Source organism: Tenebrio molitor, chromosome 1, assembly GCF_963966145.1.
Source record: "Tenebrio molitor chromosome 1, icTenMoli1.1, whole genome shotgun sequence".
Classification (NCBI taxonomy): Eukaryota; Metazoa; Arthropoda; class Insecta; order Coleoptera; family Tenebrionidae; genus Tenebrio; species Tenebrio molitor.
The window spans coordinates 21,274,179-21,293,453 of NC_091046.1; the positions used below are offsets into that span (position 1 = coordinate 21,274,179).

The 19,275-nt window shown below is 35.3% G+C and overlaps 1 protein-coding gene across 22 annotated transcripts in view; it reads left to right on the forward strand.

Annotated features, from left to right (window-relative positions):
• Positions 1-19,275, forward strand: part of Dscam2 (Down syndrome cell adhesion molecule 2) — a 431,544-nt gene that overhangs the window by 159,747 nt on the left and 252,522 nt on the right. For all 22 annotated transcript variants that reach the window (XR_011156457.1, XR_011156456.1, XR_011156462.1 and 19 more), the window contains exons 7-8: positions 8,171-8,512; positions 19,005-19,149. Coding sequence is in view for 15 of the 22 variants with exons in the window: in XM_069036617.1 (XP_068892718.1) it covers positions 8,171-8,512; positions 19,005-19,149 (487 nt within the window). In the remaining 7 variants the exon portion in view is untranslated. The remainder of the gene's footprint in view (positions 1-8,170; positions 8,513-19,004; positions 19,150-19,275) is intronic.

The following is a 19,275-nucleotide window of genomic DNA, read 5'->3' on the forward strand; positions in this document are numbered from 1 at the left end:
GTTAATTTTGAATCTATGACGACGCCCAGAAACTTTTCATGATTAGTCGCATCGTTGCATGTGAAAGATGTAGTTGTGCAGTTTTTTCTTCATTTAATGTCATTTTATTCTTTAAGAACCACTGTTTTGCTTCACTATAACTTTGCTGAGATTGAGTCTCTACAGCGTCAGGAATGGAATTTATAGATACCAAGGTGGTATCATCTGCATAAAGATATGGAGTTGCTGTTGTTGTTTGAATCAAAGTCGTTTGCATAAATAATTAATAGTAGAGGGCCCAGTATTGACCCCTGTGGAACTCCGATATTAAGCATAACACTGCCTGAAGTCTGGGAGTTATAGAATACTTCTTGTGAGCGGTCATGTAGGTAATTACTGATGAGCTGTAAAGCTTGACTTCTTACACCATAATGTTGAAATTTCTCTAAGAGTATTTCATGATTTATACAATCGAATGCTTTGCACAAATCTAGAAATGTAGCCGATAAAATGCTTCCATCTTCATATGTTTGTGTTATCCTGTTAACTGCTTCCAGTAGAGCTGTTATGGTGGATCAACTTTTTCTGTATCCATATTGTCTTTTAGACAAGAAATCCTGTTTATCGAAATAATCTGTTAATCTAATTTTAATTGATAATTCAAAGATTTTTGACAATGCAGGTGCAATTGCTATTGGCCTGTAGTTCTGCACTTCTTCCTTATTTCCTTTTTTGTAAATTGGCACGATTTTACTTTTCTTCAGTTGCTCGGGAAAATACCCTTCCTCAAAACACGAATTGATTATGATGTGTAGTGGATAAAACATGAAATGGATACTGTAATGATCTAACTACATTACTTCTTTCCGCCAAATATTCGAACCTGCGCAAACTGAAACAAATGTGGTCGTGATCGTCATCGAAGCGGAGGGGCCCTACGTTGTGATTTTCTTTTGGCGGAAAAGGTACGGAATGCAAACGATGAAGGTTCCAGTTGGAAGAGTACCGCAAAATAAAACACACATGTGAGGGACGCAAAATACCTTTTAATAAAAATGCCTGTGGTAATCTTGATTTTCGGCGAACAAATTAAACGAAGCCAAATTTAACGGGAACCAAGTATAACAGAGTAAAGTAAGTTAACTAGGCCATTGCAAGAAAAAACAACAATATTAATACAGCAACATTTAAAACAAACAGAACGGGCACATAACAACAAAAATGACAAGTTAAAGGTTGAAAAAAAAAACAGTAACAAATTTATAATGCCGTTATCACAGAGAGGGACGGATAAAAACCCTCTCCAAAACCGTATCCCAGGTATTACTCATATTTTACAATTCGAGTTATGACAATTCCAAGTTTAATTAGTAACTACGCGGTCAACGTACGCCGACAGGAGCTTAGAGCTGGAGGTAACAAACTCTCGGCCGCGAGGGGACTCAGAAAAATAATCTGAATCGTCTTGAAAACAAGCGACATTTATAGGTACTCGGGGTATCGGGGTTGTACGATGAGCTTCTCAGAGTCGCGTAGAGCCAGGCCTGTTCCACCTTCCCCAACCAACCGTTTACCGACAAAATCCCGAGGTCCCTATAACTGCGACGGGGGCTTCACGTGAACATCCCAGAGCCGCGTACAGCAGGACTTAGGTTCGCCTCCGCTAACGGCCCTACATAACCATCGCCTCCACAGAAATTTGACTAAACAACCCCCCGACCTCCTGAATGTCACCTAGCCCCCATAGGATCGTACTCACAACATTTTAACTTCAACTCATCCGAAATCTAGCGGTGCTTAGCAACAATACAAAGTAAACTCGAGCTTAATTCAATAGAACAAAGCGTAAAATTAAACAATGATAAAATTAAAAGAGAACAAAGCGCAACGTTTAACAAAACAAAACAAAAACGCATTAAATGTTACAAATTTAAGTAAGCAACATAAATAACTAATACGATAATCGCTGGCAATGCAAACGAAAAACGGCGGATCAAGTGCCGTTAGAAAATGTTAGCGAAAGGAAAACAAAATGGGCGCACGTGATTCGGACGACGGCTACTAATTTTCGAAATTAACGGATTGCCTGAAATTTACCTCTTCCGGGAGAAACTTAAGGGATAACGCTTAAAATTAACAAATGGGCGCTTCTCAAAAGAAACAGCATGCAACAAAATGAAATCTACAACATACCCTTACCACGTGGTCCTGGTCCAAGAAAAAAAGACAACGAACGGGGATAAATTACCCGGGATGGATTAAAACGTCGGATTCCTCACGGGGACACAAAATATATACTCGGGACGGTAGTGCAATTGATTCAGATTTAACTTCCAAATTTTGAAATATGCATCGCTCTTCGCACGGTGTGTTCGTTTTGAAAAACCAAACAGAAGTGAACTATCCTTTCGACCATCGCGCGCGAACCGCTTCACCCCCTCTCCCTCAGAGTTGCCAACTCCCCAGGATCGCCAACCTCATCCCTTAGTTCCTAGCCTAGCCGCTAGTACCTTCACATTTGGCGCCCTATTGTGACGGTACCGGGAGTTAAAGTTTTATATTTTAAACTGGGTCACTACAAAACGAATTAGGTATAATTTTTGCAGTGATTTTACACAACGGTTCAAAAACTGGTATAACTCCGTCCAGCGAGAGATTGGGAGATTTTAAATTGTAGACTTGTAACCCAACACTACAAAATGCACTAGAATACATTAATTAGAGCATAATTTCAGGGCAAAAAATGTTACCGCTTGAAGGTAAATAAATAAATAATTTACGCTAGGTAGTATTTTCTCTGCGTAGAATTTAGTGATTTTTATGTCAACCAATCTCTCGCTGGACAAACTTTATTTGCAGAGTTTATCTTACAATATGTACAGTCGTTGACCAAAATAAAATAGGACAAAGTAAATTTCGATTGTATAATTCGATATTTTTGCGAAATCCATCTCTTAGGAAACAAAAGTGTCAAAAATTAAAAAAAAAACTATTCTGTGTCATCATTCGACAATATTTCAAAAACTCACAATCATTCAATTGAACTAATAGTGACAGTGACGAGATGACAAGTGAAAAAACACAACCTAACTTTTTGTAAATCAATCGTCAAGTCAAATCAAGTTGTAATCTGAGACACATACGCCTCAGTTACGCTACACAAATCTTTGAATTGTAAAACTGTCTAAGGTAACACTTTGTCCTATTTTATTTTGGTCAACGACTGTACGTACAGTCGTTGACCAAAATAAAATAGGACAAAGTAAATTTCGATTATGTAATTCGATATTTTTGCGAAATCCATCTCTTAGGAAACAAAAGTGTCAAAAATAAAAAAACAATTCTGATAAGTGTCATCATTCGACAATATTTCAAAAACTCACAATCATTCAATTGAACAAAGTGACAGTGACGAGATGACAAGTGAAAAATCACAACCTAACTTTTTGTAAATCAATCGTCAAGTCAAATCAAGTTGTAATATGAGACACATACGCCTCAGTTACACTACACAAATCTTTGAATTGTGAAACTGTCTAAGGTAACACTTTGTCCTATTTTATTTTGATCAACGACTGTACAACGTGATCAAGAATGACTGAATCAACCTATTTTTTTTTAATGTCGTGTCAAGTTAAAACATCCGGTCAGTGCCAATTACGAAACAGCAAAACACCAATATTTTTCAATTGTTTCATTGCCAACAGACTCAGTCATTGTTGATCACGCTGTACAATTACGGCCACGGAATTTTGGCCGTCACTTGTCATTCCATTGACATGAGATGTAAAGTGGCCCTTACTTATTCGTAACCTCACTTTCTACTATTGCAAGACTTGTCATTTTGATGCTGACTGACTTGCAAGAAACGCGCTTCCTCATTTTTTGCAATTTTGGAACAGGGATACTATCCGCACTTTATTGAAATAGAGTATTGGTAGCATGTTCGCAACTATGAATGAAGTATGACATTGACAAATTTTTGGACGTCAATTCCAAAAGTCAATCATTATGACAATAAAGCATGGACTACATCCATTTTTTTTTGACATGAAAGTGACGGCCAAAATTCCGTGACCGCAATTGTACGATGACTCACAACTCACAATGAATCAGTGATCAATAATTTAACTATAGTAAAAATAATATACCTAAGAAGTCCCATGTCAAATTTGACAGTGGCGCTAATATTTCTATAAATAGGTACACTGAAAAAAAAATTAATTTTATAGTAAATTGCGTGGCTGTTTTTTTGCACATTAAGTAATATTTATTTTGGATATACAGAGTGGTCCCGATATAACCTGCCAAAAAAAATCTGGGTCATTAGAAGGATCTAACAAGTCCAAAAAACCCCTTTTCATTAGGTCCAAAATAATGGGGATAAATTAACCCCTATCCACACCCATTCGACGCTGCTGACCACAAAAATACGTACCTACTCAGGAATTAATTGTTCGTGTTTGCAAGGATGACAGTATCTAAGCAACATAGGTACCTGAATCGTTTATGACAAATTTCAAATCTGGCAAACTAAATCAAATTAATGACATTTATTGAAAACGCTGTACACTGTGTGCGTTAATTCACCGGCTTATTTAGGTACAAAAGCTGATTTTGTAGACTGAGATGAATAAGTACAATCGGAACGTTATGGATGTGGATTGGGGACTTGTCGTTAAGTTGGCACTACCAGCAAAAGTAACTAGCCGCGCCAATAAGGTTATTGGAATTTATGACAGATCTCACTAATGTACAGTTCAATCATAAGTTTTAAGCGACCTTGAGTTAAAAGCAATATTACAGGATTCGAGTGTGAAGATTGCAGATAACGAGGGTGTTAGCCCGAGTTCATCTGTAATCACACGAGTTTCCCGTAATATGCTTTAGCCCACGTGTTATGTACAACATTTTATCTAAGACCGCCTCGAATTAAAAAAAAAAGGTAAATCTTATTTATTTCCGCCAGTTTCATTACACCACTCAGTGGAATAACAACTTATTTATCCCACTGAGTGGGGTAATGAAGCTCACTTATCCCACTGAGTGGAGTAATGAAATGCGTCCGATAATGAAGTTCTTTATTCCACTCAAATGAGTGGGATAAGTGTCATTTATCCCACGGGATTAGATAAATTTATTTACACTTTACATATTCGTACTTTCAACTCTAACTGAGAATATCTACTAACTATTGAAAGGTAAACTAGACTAGAAAAATTATTTTATAATAAATGTTCTGTGTGCCTTCTGTTGGCATTCATGCACATTTGAGTACGCCGCGCCACTACCAATTTTTATAAACAGAATTCAGCATTTCTGGGTTTTTACGAATCTAGCTCGCGGCGTCTGTTACGCGTTTCTGGAGTTGGCCTTTTGTATTTATTTCAACTTCGTATACCAAATCGTTCGTGTGGCCCCAAAAATTAAAATCCAGAGGGGTTAAATGGAGGATCGGGAACGCCATCGTATTGGAATCAGTCAGCACCAGCCTTACATAAATGGAGATGTAGCTCCACAAAAGTACAACGGGACGGAAGGACTCCTTCAGGAAAACGCTCGCCGTATAGTCACCTTGCCGCTCTTGAATTACCACGTGCTTCGTCATAGAGTAAATGCAAATCGGCGTATTCTTGTTTTGTGAGTTTCATAACTTTTGAAGGATTCGCAAATTTAAAATTAAACTTGACAAATGTCATAGGTGTTACAGGTACCGTTGCTAAAGAAATTGCAGCCAAGCAACCAGAATTACCTTTTTAAAACCGATTAACTCATTAGCGTACAGCAAATTTTGACCAAATTTTCAATTATTTTTATCTCGAAAACGAAAAGACTTTTATTAGAAACATTTTTTGTGTATGAGTTCTACTCATTGTCACCTATTACTAGACGTCTTCTGGCAGGTTATATCGGGACCACCCTGTATAAATTTTTAAAGTTTCTTACCTTTTCAACATCCTGCAAAAATGAAAATTTAGAGTTTAAATTGGTTTGAATTATTGAAATGAATGACGTCTTAAATGTATATTTATTGTTGTGAATGTACTTTAAAAATTTTTGCTCATTACCTTAAAAACATTCATTAGTTCGCATTTTTGCCGCGGGTCGTTTTACATTATTTTTACTACAGGGTCATTACAAATAATTGTCCCATCGCAGTTGGCGTTGAAAACCTCCAAAAATTTTGGATGTGCCGCCAGCTTTGCAACGTTAGACAAACTAGTAGACAGATTTCCACTACCGCCAGAAGCGCCACCTATCGGCGATACTAGTCTCACTCATGTTATAAGGCTTACGGCACATTCAACTACGTCACCAACGCCAACTGCGATGGGACACTAATTTATAATGACCCTGTATAATACCACAAACTTATTTGAATGTGTCGAATGTCCACTTGCAAAGATTGGCCGAAATTTAGAGGAACGCCGTGTGGGTTGGGATTGTTGAAAATCACCTCGTATTTCCCTATGTCTTATCTCGTCGTTTGAATGGAGATGGTTAGATATCTTCAATTTTTAAACGAAGTTGTGCCCGGGAAATTACTTGAGGAAATTCCTCTCGCAATTCTTCAAGATATGTAGTTCACTGCTGTGCAGAAAAATCGCGTACATCTATTTTTGGCCGTGTTAAAGTTAGATTGGTTTTGACTTTTTATTTGTCAGTGTCGCAACTGTTTAATTTTCCTAATAACAAATGAAATAGTGACAATCTCACTATTACACTATTTACAGTTGGTTGCAAAATAAACGGGAACTGTCAGAATAAAATTGACACATTTTTACAATTTATTCATAGTCTGAAACCTTCTTAAGGGAGATAGGTTAGAATTATAGTCAAAATTCAATGACATTTAAACATTATTTGATAGGTATTGTCAAGTGGACAATTAATTGACTAATGGACAAAACCAAATTTACATTAGGAAAATTTTGTTTTCCCGTTTTTTTGCCACCAACATTAACAAAACACAAAATACTCGAAAACTTGATTGTTTCATTTTTTAAGCGTAGGTACGCGATTGTTCTGCATAGCAGTGTACCTACACCTCATTACATTCAAAACATCGTAAAAGAAATTCATGAAAACCGCATTCCAAATCGAGTTCAGCTCTCATGGACACGTCGTGCTGAAGCTTACCTACATTCCAAATGTTGGCAATCATTTTGAGCAACTTCTTTGATGTTTCATTTTATGCTTTTACTCACAATTACAGTCTTTTTAGTTTGTTGTTTAAGCCTTTTCTAATTAAGTTACAAGCACTATTTTATCATCACTTCACAAGTTTTATCAAAAAGTTATGATGAAACTCAAAAAAATTAAACGATCAAAATCAAACATAACCTCGAATAACATAAAAACTTAACTTTTTAGGTTGGTTGTTTGTCAAAACTGCCCGCCAAATTTGAAATTTTTCAGCAGTTTCCAAACAAACTGATTCCTTTGATTCTCGTGTAAATCATTAACATTTGTAAGTAATAAGACAAGTTGGGTTATCTTTCCTTCTTTTAACACGTACTATAGTATATTTATGTCTAATATCTCTAAATATTGCCAAAAATCATTAATCACACCAACAAAGAAACAGATCTTGAAGTACTCCACCACGGTAGTTTATGGCACGGTGTTAAATAACCTCAGACAAATACATATTTTTAATATCTTTGAACTCTATCCAGCTAGTTGTCAAAGAAACCAGGTAAAGCAATTCGGGGCAGACTGTAAGTAAGTACGACTTATGATTTAAGTCAATATTTCTATTAGGGATAAATATAAAGGGTGTTTTTTTTTTTAATTTGGCGTCGAAGTAGGCGTTGGAGAGTCGATTGAGAGCGCACCACTCGTGTAAAAGCGTAAGATTTAAACAGCTGATCCGTGATCCGTAACCTGTATAGTGCGTTCACAATCGACAGTTCAACGCCTACTTCGACGCCAAATTTAAAAAAACACCCGTTACTATACCTCTGGTTAAAATATCTGCACAACTTTCAAAATGGCCGTGTATCTAATAACAAGTAATTACTGCTTTATCTTGTTGTTGTTGTAAATTATTATTAGACATCTTTCAGAGAAAAATTTGTTTCATAACATAATAATAAAATAATGAAAACACAGGACGTTCTTGAATTGCAAATTAAAAAAAAAGACATCAACAAATCATTAGATTTATTTAATCCATTTTATTTTACAGGAGGTATATACAGGTGTACAGCGTCCAACGCAGGCGGTGAAGCCAGTGCAGAACTGCGTTTGGTGGTTTCTACAGCACTGCACGTTGAAATTTCTCCTGCTATGTTAAACGTGCATATGGGCGGCAGTGCCGAATTCAGATGTATTGTCTCAGCCCCGGGAGATGGCCCTCACCTTGTCACATGGTACAAAGATGGTCGACAACTTCCGAGTACAGGTAGAGGTTCTAGTGAAACATTAGTTGTTAATAACGTTGGAAGAGAAGACAGGGGAATGTACCAGTGTATAGTAAGAAGAGCTGAAGGTGACACCGCTCAAGCCGCGGCAGAACTACAACTTGGAGGTAAATAACGTTTTTGGTTTTTGTTGCTCAGTCAAGAAAAAAATAATTTTTACAAATCTAGATGGTATATAAACAGCACAGAACTTTGAATGTTTTTTATTCACATGAAACATGAAACAACAAACCTGAAGGGCTGATAAGGATACACTTTAATTTTCTTGCTCTCATATTTTAAATGTAGACTTAATTTGTATAGGCCCGTATTCACCAACGCCAGTTAAATTTAACTGTAGGTTAAAATATACGAAAACATTGTTATAACAATAGGTAACTAAAGTAACGAAGTATTTTAACCTACAGTTAACGTTAACTGGCGTTGGTGAATATGGCCGATAATGATATGGTTTATTAGCTTTGTGTCATGCATAAAATTTATCTCTCAATTTTTTAAAAGAAAGAGAGATATATGGGTTCTACGGGCTTTTTGATAATAATTTTCAATTAAATCCCTTGCTACAATAAATCGTTGTAGTATCCTTTACAGTGTGAACGTAAAACTTGGAACAAAATTCAGAATAGCGTTATGTGACATTTTTGCTCATACAGGTCGATTTTATTTTAAAAATTTTTATCCTGTAACGTGCAATTCATTTAAATAATGTCGTCGGATTTGGCGCAATACTGTCATCATTACCAATTTTTTTTTAGTGACAGCCATCACTTTTTTCTTTTCTTTCCTATAGACTGTGCCAAACCCAAATAATCACCACCTGTTGAATTATGTTGGTGAAAATAAAATTACACTAAGTGTATAATGGTAATTTTGATATTACTAGGATGTAGGCCAATCAAATCAAAGTGTACCACGTTGCCGATTGATTTTGTGGGTAGAATGCATTGTTGGTGGTTATTTGGCTTTGGCAAAGACTATACTACCTAAAACCTAAACGATTTAAAAAATTTGGTACTATTCCGGACACGGAATCTTGACCACGACGGACATTTAACTGACAAATATGTGTGAACTGGCCTTTATTGAATATAACCCAACTTTTGACTCGATAATGCCATTTCCCTGCTTTTTTGATGTCACAAGAAAAACTTCAAAGTGATTTTAAATAATTGTCATTTATTAATGACACTAATGACTGGTTTACATCATTTTTTTTTTAGAAATGTCTAAAAAATGTTGGCCAAGATTCCGTGGCCGGAATAATACCTTACATAACAATTTTTTTGAGAAAATGACAAAGTTTTTAATGTAGGTTGGGGTTATTCAAAATCTAGCTTTTATTTTAATAGACCAAACAATTTAGAAGATTTAGGGCAGAGAATTCGCGCTGAAATGAAACAAATCAGCCCTGATATTATGGAGTGGAGTGTACAAAGTGTTTACACTCGTGTCGATGAGTGCCAAATCGTTCGCGGGAGGCAATTTGAACATTTGCATTCAATTTTATTGTTAACCTTAAATGTTTATTTGTTTTTGTTTGAGGTCAGTTAAAATGTTTTCGTGCCTCTGGCTGGAATTTGGTAGTTTGTAGATCTCGAAATCGTCCAGAAACACATGTCTTGCCGGCCTAGTCCAACAAAAAGTAAAGTAGGGATTTTGAGTTATCGGTTTCGGTTGGCATGTGTTATCGGGATCCTGTCAAGCGTCAATGTCAATTCTGTGCCATGGCTTGTTAAATATGTTTTTCTATTTACAATAACGTACAGTTAATTTCAAAATTATAGTGTACACCTAATTTTCTACAGTGTGAAATGCACATTTTTTGGTCAATGATCAATGTCAATTTTGACAAACAAAATGCCTAATCTAACCGAAAACGCGAAAGTGCTCATTCTTTCCAAATTAGAAGAATGGTGGTCGATCTGGAGGGTAGCCCAGGACTATAACATCGCGAAGAGCACTGTGCAGAGGATAAAACAGATAATATTATGGTGTTCCAAAATATCAGCGACATTTTATGTTGTCAAACTTACCTAACCTATATTAAAAATACGACGCTCAAATTTCAAAAAGGTATATTTACATGTGGAAAAACTGTAATAAATCGACTTCTTGATTCTTGAGGTGTACTCGATAATTTAGAAATTAACTTTACCTACAAACTAGTCAAACTACAAAGAAGCAATATTTAACTAAAATTAATTAATGAAAATTACGTTTTGAGCGACTTCTTGAATATGGGCTGATGTATCCATTATACCAAATGTTTCAGGAAAAAGCCAAAAAAAAAAAAATTACTTAATTAATTCGGAAGTTATTTATTAAAATTTAACATAAAATAACATTTTTAATTTACAATGTGAAAATTTCCGATAATAATGCGGAATCTGGAAAAGTGCCCCGAATGCTTGCAGCGTTTCCACGTTGAATGGCAAGGGAAATCCTCTCAAAAAGGAATTTCTTAGATTTTGAATCCCCTGATTCCGCGATAAGTCGGTCTCCGATGACATTAATGAAATCTATTGTTTCTTTGCACCAAGGGCCTAAGGTTTCAAAGGCTAAACCTTTAAATATGTAGTTTGACGAAATAATTGAACGATATTTGTTATGTTTGCGTTTGCAAGCCATTTCAGCGGCAAAACCTGAGACTTCAGATGTTTTCAATACGTAACTGTCTGCAAGTGTATCTACGACAGTAACGTCCCAAACCAAAGGTTGACCTTTATTCCACGGTACTAAAGTCATCCCATCAGGGCGTTTTCCGTCATCACGAGATAGTCCGTTTGGTTCTAAAGTTGAATTAACATGAATAGAAGTCAAAGACCGGTTGATAATAGAATTAATTTCAGTGTGTCTTGAAAATCTACCACTGCTTTTGGAACAACTTAGACCGTGAATACCAATTTCATCAACTTTCGCATTGCATTTGCAAATATGAGGTGTACAAAGATTACAACCCAATCTTAAACCAATACAAACTTGGAAGGAAGTGTTATCTAAAAGAGTACCAATATTAGGAGAAGGTATTGCATGTAACCAAGATCCTGATTCTCTGCATTGCAAAGCCTTAAAACGAGCCAAGTCCCTAGATGAATTAAAGATTAAGTCATTGTCAATTATTCTTTTGATATTGATATTATCCCAATTCTTCTGAAATTGTGGAATTGTTGGTCTTTCGTTCTCATTTTCTACATCCCAGACTGCTAAAGCTTCATCATAATGGTGAATAATAAGCTCATTATCCTTTGAATTTAGTAATTGAGAAACAAGCTTTTTAACACCATGAACTGAAGATAGGAAAGCAGGGAGGCAAATATCGGAAATGCGGCGAATTCCCAGTCCACCAAATCTAATCGGTAAAGTGGACTGACACCATTGTAAATCAGTTAAACGTAAATTAAGTATTTTTTCTAAAGAAGACTTTAAAGAAGAATCAATGGAATTAACGTAATTAGAAAATTTCCAAAAAGGAGTTGTTCTTAATAAAAAATTAAATTTTGGTATGACAGTTCTTGATTAAGGTATAAGCCACGTGTCTGCTAAGAAATTCAGCTTTATTTAAAAGATTTTCAACTGTAATAATAGTTTTTTCGACAGTGTTTTTGAAGCCTTGGTCAAAGATTGGAGAGCCTAAAAGAGATAAACTTCCTCGGTCACAAATTTTAATACCTGGTGCTAAATTTTGAAATTCCTTTATGACTTTTAAATCTGTGTCTCCAGAACAGCTAAAGATCTCGCATTTGTTAAAGTTTAATTCAAGGCCAATTTTTCTGGACAAATTGATAACTTTCTTAAAGTCGGACAAAACTACTTCTGGGTAATCAGCTAGGGTTCCATCATCTAAATACCAAATATTCAGTTCAGAATTCAAAGATAAAATAATTGGTTGAATGGCAAGACTAAAAATCATAGGACCACAAGGATCTCCTTGTTGAGCTCCAACAGAAGAAGAAATTAAATGATCACCAAAAAATAAAGTTGAAGGATTCCTATAGCATTGATAAAGATAAGGGTAAAGAAGTGGGGTATGACATTGGACTTCTTTTAGAATACAATCTCGTTCGACTGAGTTAAATGCGTTTTTGAAATCTAATTTAAGAACAACTTTGCTACGGTTTTGGTCGTTATTCACAAAGGTACGTGTAGTATGAATTGCTGCTTCGCATCCTAGCTTAGTTGCCACTCCAAGTTGGTGTGGAGATAAATACGAATTTACAATATTACGACTTTGAAAACAAGCAAGCTTTGAAGTCAATCTTCGTAAACAGTTTCCTATAGCGATCGGTCTAATTCCTCCATCTTTCTTATGAAGGGCGCATAAAGACGCACCATATAATAAATGACAAATTTCTGAAGGAAGTTGGCCAGACAATAAAAAATTGCACAGTTTTGTTAAAGCTCTTAGTGCCCGCTGACCTGCTTCGCCCGCTGATAAAGATATAATATCTTTTAAATATTGTGGTCTCATGCCATCTAAACCTGGTGAAGAACCGGCAGGAAAGGAATTGATAGCTTCTCGAACGTTTTGCTCATTAACTATTAAAGAAAAGTCTCCCGTTTTGAAAGCGTCTGGAAAAAAAAGTTCGCGAGATGGTGAAGGATGCTTTTTTTTTAATTCTTCAGCAACATCTTCATTGAATGAAGCTAATGAGTCGTCCGAGGACAATAATTTAACAGCTCCTTTGATATCAAAATCGGCTACTTTTGCTTCCACTTTCTTAGCTAGTGATAAATGTGTTCGTCTCTTAGAAGATGTTCGTATTTGAGGTACTTCAAAATTAGAAAGATTTTCTTTTATAAGCTTATTCAATGATTTATCAGATTTCTCGGCTACATTGAAAGCTCTATAAGAGAATAGCAAAAGATCCTCAAATGAAGAGATTGATTTGGACGAAAGACAATTATTAATAATTGAACTTAATTTATCAGCAGCTAAATGTCTACAAGCTTTAGGCAATCTTCTAATAGTTGGTAGCTGCTGTTTTAAATTAATAAGCAATTTTGTGATAGAAACCGTTGAAGAGAAATTAGAAGAAGTTGGTAGGTTACTATTTGTATGATACTTATCTACGTGAATTTTCAATCTGGTATTATCCTTAAAAGATTTTCCAGGACACAAATTACAATTTAATCTTTGTTGTCCACTAGAATGATTATCTTGAGATCCGAATTGCTTCTCATAATCCGTGCAATTAAATGAAGTGTTATTAATTTCTTCAGTTTTCCTTCTTGTTTTATTAATTTCTGAAGAGAATGATTTTGACGAAAACGATTGGCTCATTAGTCCATGAATCCTTGATCTATGAATTTTAAGGCCCTTTTCCTTTTTGAAATCTCTGTTGCAGTCTTCACATCGAAAAACTAATTTTTCTCCAGAAATTTTATGACACTTTTTGACGTTTCCGAATTTATGTTCAAGATTAGCGTTCGAAGGACCTGCATCAGTTAAATCTTGATCACTTATTTTCCAATCTGTTGTTCGTAGACGAAATCTTGTGTCTTGAGGATATTTAAACTCAAGATAACTATTACTTTCTTCAAGAGAATTATCAAATGATGTTGACAGACGCATGGCACTCTTAATTAATTTATATTTACAAACCTAAATCAACAGGTCGTGGTTCCTTGATTAAAAAATAGACTATATCTACTTATTTGAGAAGTATGTTTATTTGGTTGCATCGGTACGTTGTTAGGCCCGTTATTACCCGTGAATACCCCTGTATGTTGTCCTTCACGTCTGTACTCTTTTATTTTTCTAAATAAGTAAGTCATAATAATTTTGTCGCAATGGTTTCAACCAGAACAATTCTATTAATTGGAGTGGTGCGCCATTTGAAGCGTATTTTGGTCAAAACCCTTCTTAAGTAACGACGTACTTCCTTCCTATCCAAGATCATTTTTCAAATTAATTTTTCCTACTACGTATCTAGAAAGTTTCATCTACTGCCCTAGCAACAGACTTGTAATCGAAAGTGAATCCTATCTTGCGTGTGGTTGCTAGCTACGAAGGTAAAATACTTCCGCGACTAGGAGATTCCTTACGGGACGAGGAGATTTTATTTTATTTTGTGACAATTTCGATTGAGGTACCCAAATCATCAAATGGAAAACAGCAACACATTTTATAATAATATGTAGTTTAATTAGTCCAATTGAATACAACAAAGGAAAATTAATCTACTTATTCACATTTATTGTGATTTATGAATTGTTGGAAAATTAGGTTATATCCCTCACCCGACTTGACAGGCGACAATGAGCCTAACGTAATTCCAGCGGCTCTTTCAATTCCGTCACATTACATATTTTGCGGTAAGGCTTGTTGCATAAATACCAATAACCGCAAACTATCACACTAACATTATTACGGATTACACGCACTTACACAATTCACGCCGTTCGAAGACGAACAATAAAATGTTTGTAAAAGCTGTTGCTATGGTTTTTGCTTCCAAGATCCAAGGACGGTCGCGATACGGCACGATTTTTGATATTTTTTTAACATTATAAAATGTTGGTGCTTCGTAGTAGGAAAAATTTAATACATTACACGATCGTAAGTTGCTTCTTTAAGCTCGGAGGTTTCACGGCCCTCGACTACCGTCTCGGGTCTTGAACTACCTCCTTGCCAAAAAAAGTTTACTTACGCATCTGGTAATGTAAATAACTACTTAAATGCTCAACAATCACCATCCTTCAGTGAAATGAAAATTGTAGATAATGTTCCTGATATCATATAAATCAACATCGTCCAAATTAATAACTGTGCATTTTCTGTGACCTTTCTTTGGTGAAGTTATTCTGGAAATTCGACCATTAATTTTAGCAATGTCCGCCCTTTGTCTCTGAATTCTTTCGATCGTTTGTATCGACACTTTCGTACAGTCAAAAACACGTTCCTTTATCATTGCTTTGCTTTCGTGGGGAAATATTCCTCTCATGTATTCCCAAGTATGGTGAACCATTTCTCGGGCATGAGCTTTAATAATCCTTTTATTCCCAATACTTATAATCTGACATTTTTAAAACGAACGTCTCTGGAAAAACTGACAATGTTAGGTGAAGTTTTTTTAACAGTGTTTTTTTCGCCATGAAATTTGAAATTATCTCTAGACCTTTTAATACACCAATTACAAATAATACCTGTTCACGTTGGGAAGAACAGCTGTGGTGCAAATGACTGACCTGTTACAATGACAACTCATATGAAAGTTAATGCCAAATGTGTGCGATTTGCACCACTAATGTTCAATCCAACATGAACAGATATTATCAAAATTGGTAAACTCTGTCCACTCATAGATTGCTTGACATAAATGTTACTAAAAATGTTCACTCTACGCTACAACAAATAGATCCGGCGCGAAATTTTAAAAAATGGAAAGAGCAGGTTTACACGTGATGTTTTATTATTATGCTGCACGTTTGCACTTAGGAAAGATGAAAGAAAACTTCAGTACAGTAGGAGTAATATATTAGGTTTCATTAATACAGGGTATTTCACGAGTGATAATGTGCCCGACGGAATAAAAAAATGCAACCCACAATACATTTTCGAATTTCCGAAAAAGCTGGCTACTGAAATTAAAATATCCAGCTTTTTTCGGAAATGGCTAAACACATGTAAGAGATTATCTAATATCTACTCCTATTTAATGCATGAACAAAAATTACCTCTGTATCATTTTCGATGTTTGTAATTACTAATTAGATTCTTGAGGCACGCACTCACTTCACAAATTTAAAAAAATCAACAAAAAATTGCAACGGAACAGATCATTACAGCAACACGATCAAAACTAATAACTTTTAAAACCAGAGAATTGCAAAACAAAGCTCTAAAGATGAAAAATCGCAAATCTAAATGCTTAAACCACTTGACAGAACTGACAATTTCAAATTTCACTGACACTGTAATAATAAGAACAAAAATCATTTAGCGTATATTGTACCTGGTTTATCTTTTACATTAATTTAGCACAAAAAAATTCATAACAAATTTTTTTTTTCGTACACTATGTTCAGTAGCTGAAATGTGTATCTCAAATTTGGTAAATACCAACGCCAGTTAAACTTAGCTGTAGGTTAAAATATACGAAAACATTGTTATAACAATAAGTTTGGGCAGACGCCAACTTGGCACTTTATTATACCTAGGTAAAGTTTGCAATAAAGTACAACAGGCCATCTCGGCACCGGTAGCCCATGGATAACCGGCCAACTCGGCACCGCGGTCAAGCCAACACGGCACCGCGATCAAGCCAACTCGGCACTGTCTACCTGGGACGGTCCCTCTTTAATATCCCAGCCAGTGACTAGAGTTCTTGCGGGAATATATCAGGGATTATTTCCTTCATGTGTCTAGCAACCAATTGCGTGACAAATATTGACCAATCAAAACGAGAAAACAAAAAATAACCCGATAAAATTTCTCTAAAATGCACACTGTGCAATAATCTGATAAAAAATGTCGGTACCTGATTTTTTTTTAAATAAATTATTTTGAATAAAAAGGAATGGAAATAATGCGTTTGGTTAATGCGTTTGGTTTCATTCTATTCAGGAAATAATCAGCCGCATACCCCTCGTGCAAAATTTTAATATCGGCAATTTTTTTGCTAATGAACTCAAACATTCATAAATAATTCGGTTAGAAGACCAATTATTATCAAATAAAAGCCCTCGACTTTGTCTCGTGCTCTTATTTGCTAATAATTGGTCCTCTGACCTCATTTATGGATGTTTTCGTTCATTAGCAAAAAAATTTTGCACTTGGGATATAATATGTGATTATAAAATGAGATGAGGAAATACTTTTTTTTATAATATACAAATATAATGTTATTTTATTCGGAATCGTATTGTAATATGCACATTCCTAACCTTATACGAGGGCGGAAAGTTAACCATTCCTTTTTATCTTTACTTCCCTCTCTTGGTCAGTAATAGACCACTTTCCACCCTGTTATAAGGTTTTCCCAGTAGCGTACTTACTGAAAGTCGAAAAACAGTAGAAATGAAACTGCATCAAATTAATTGTTTATTTGCTAAAAATGTAATGATTCCGAATAAAATAGTATACAAACCTCGGTGGGAATGTGTTTCACTCCTGTCTCGAGCATTAGTTCACCTCGGCTACGCCTTGGTAAACTATCTTAGCTCTCGACAGGAATGAAACACTTCCCACCTCGGTATGTAATCTACTATTTATAGGACATTTACAATTAAATATTAACTACAAGACTACTAATTAATTTATTAATCTTATATCAATATGAAATAGATTTTATATAATCATATTCTGATATTTGACAATTATCAAATTCAAATATTTTCTGAGATACAAATTTCTTCGCTTCTTTTACTTTTTTGGTTTTTACAATTATTTGCGTTCTAATACTCTGAATTTTTTGGTATATACAAAATTGATACTCACGAAGAGTTTTTACAAAAATATGTATTACCTCTACTAGGGGGCATCATATAGACAGGTTGTGAGTGGGCGCTTAGTGTCGAGTTGGCCTATCTCTTGGGGTGTCTTTGAAAACTACCTGCTTTTTTTGGTGTCGAGTTGGCCGGTCAATGTTTATTGCTTCTAAGGTTTGGTGTCGAGTTGGCCTAGACCCATCATAAGTATATCCTGTTCACGTTGGATTGAACATCAGTGGTGTAAATCGCACACATTTGGCATTAAATTTTATATGAGTTGTCATAGTAACAGGTCAGGTCATTTTGCACCAGTGATGTTCATTCCAAGGTGAACAGATATTAAGTAAAGTAACGAAACATTTTAACCTACAGTTAACTTTAACTGGCGTTGGTGATACCGGCCCTTAAGCCCATATTCACCAACGCCAGTTAAAGTTAACTGTAGGTTAAAATACTTCGTTACTTTAGTTACCTATTGTTATAACAATGTTTTCGTATATTTTAACCTACAGTTAACTTTAACTGGCGTTGGTGAAACCGGCCCTTAAGCCCATATTCACCAACGCCAGTTAAAGTTAACTGTAGGTTAAAATACTTCGTTACATTAGTTACCTATTGTTATAACAATGTTGTCGTATATTTTAACCTACAGTTAACTTTAACTGGCGTTGGTGAATACGAGCCTTAATGTTACAGAATATTAAAACTTAGTTTTTAGGATATTCATAATAAATACTTGGTTATAAGTTATAACCTATTTACAGAAGCTTTGGATACTGGAAGGTGTTGTTAACTAACTTGTACAGTCGATGGAGAAATAAAACTGGGACAAAAATGACAATCACATAAGTCAAAATTTACAAATTTGCATCGTTTAATTACGGTTTTATCACAAATAGGTTAACTTTGGCATATTATATAGACACCGACAAATATATTGACAATTCAATGGTCTGATTTACATAGATTAAATTTTAAGTGTCCCAGTTTTATTTGTCTACCGACCGTACCTACCCATTTAGCACCAAATGAGTTTTTAGTTTTACTCACAATCAATTTTTTAAATATCGTCACAAGCTGTTGATGCTAATCAATCATAATTTAGTATGTATATGACTTTTCAAAATATTATTTATTTTAACCTTACTAGTCTATTGTTTCTTTCAGATGCACCACCTATACTATTATACAGTTTCATAGAACAAACACTTCAACCTGGCCCTGCCGTATCCCTAAAGTGTAGCGCATCTGGCAATCCTACACCTCAGATATCATGGACTCTCGACGGATTTTCTTTGCCAAGTCATGGAAGGTTAGCTCTTACACTTAGTTTTTTATAAATATATATACATATGTATATCTAATACGAACAACGGAAGTTTCGGTGAAACGCTTGTTTATGCATTGTGTGCATTCAGCAGAAAAAGCCGCTCCGTTG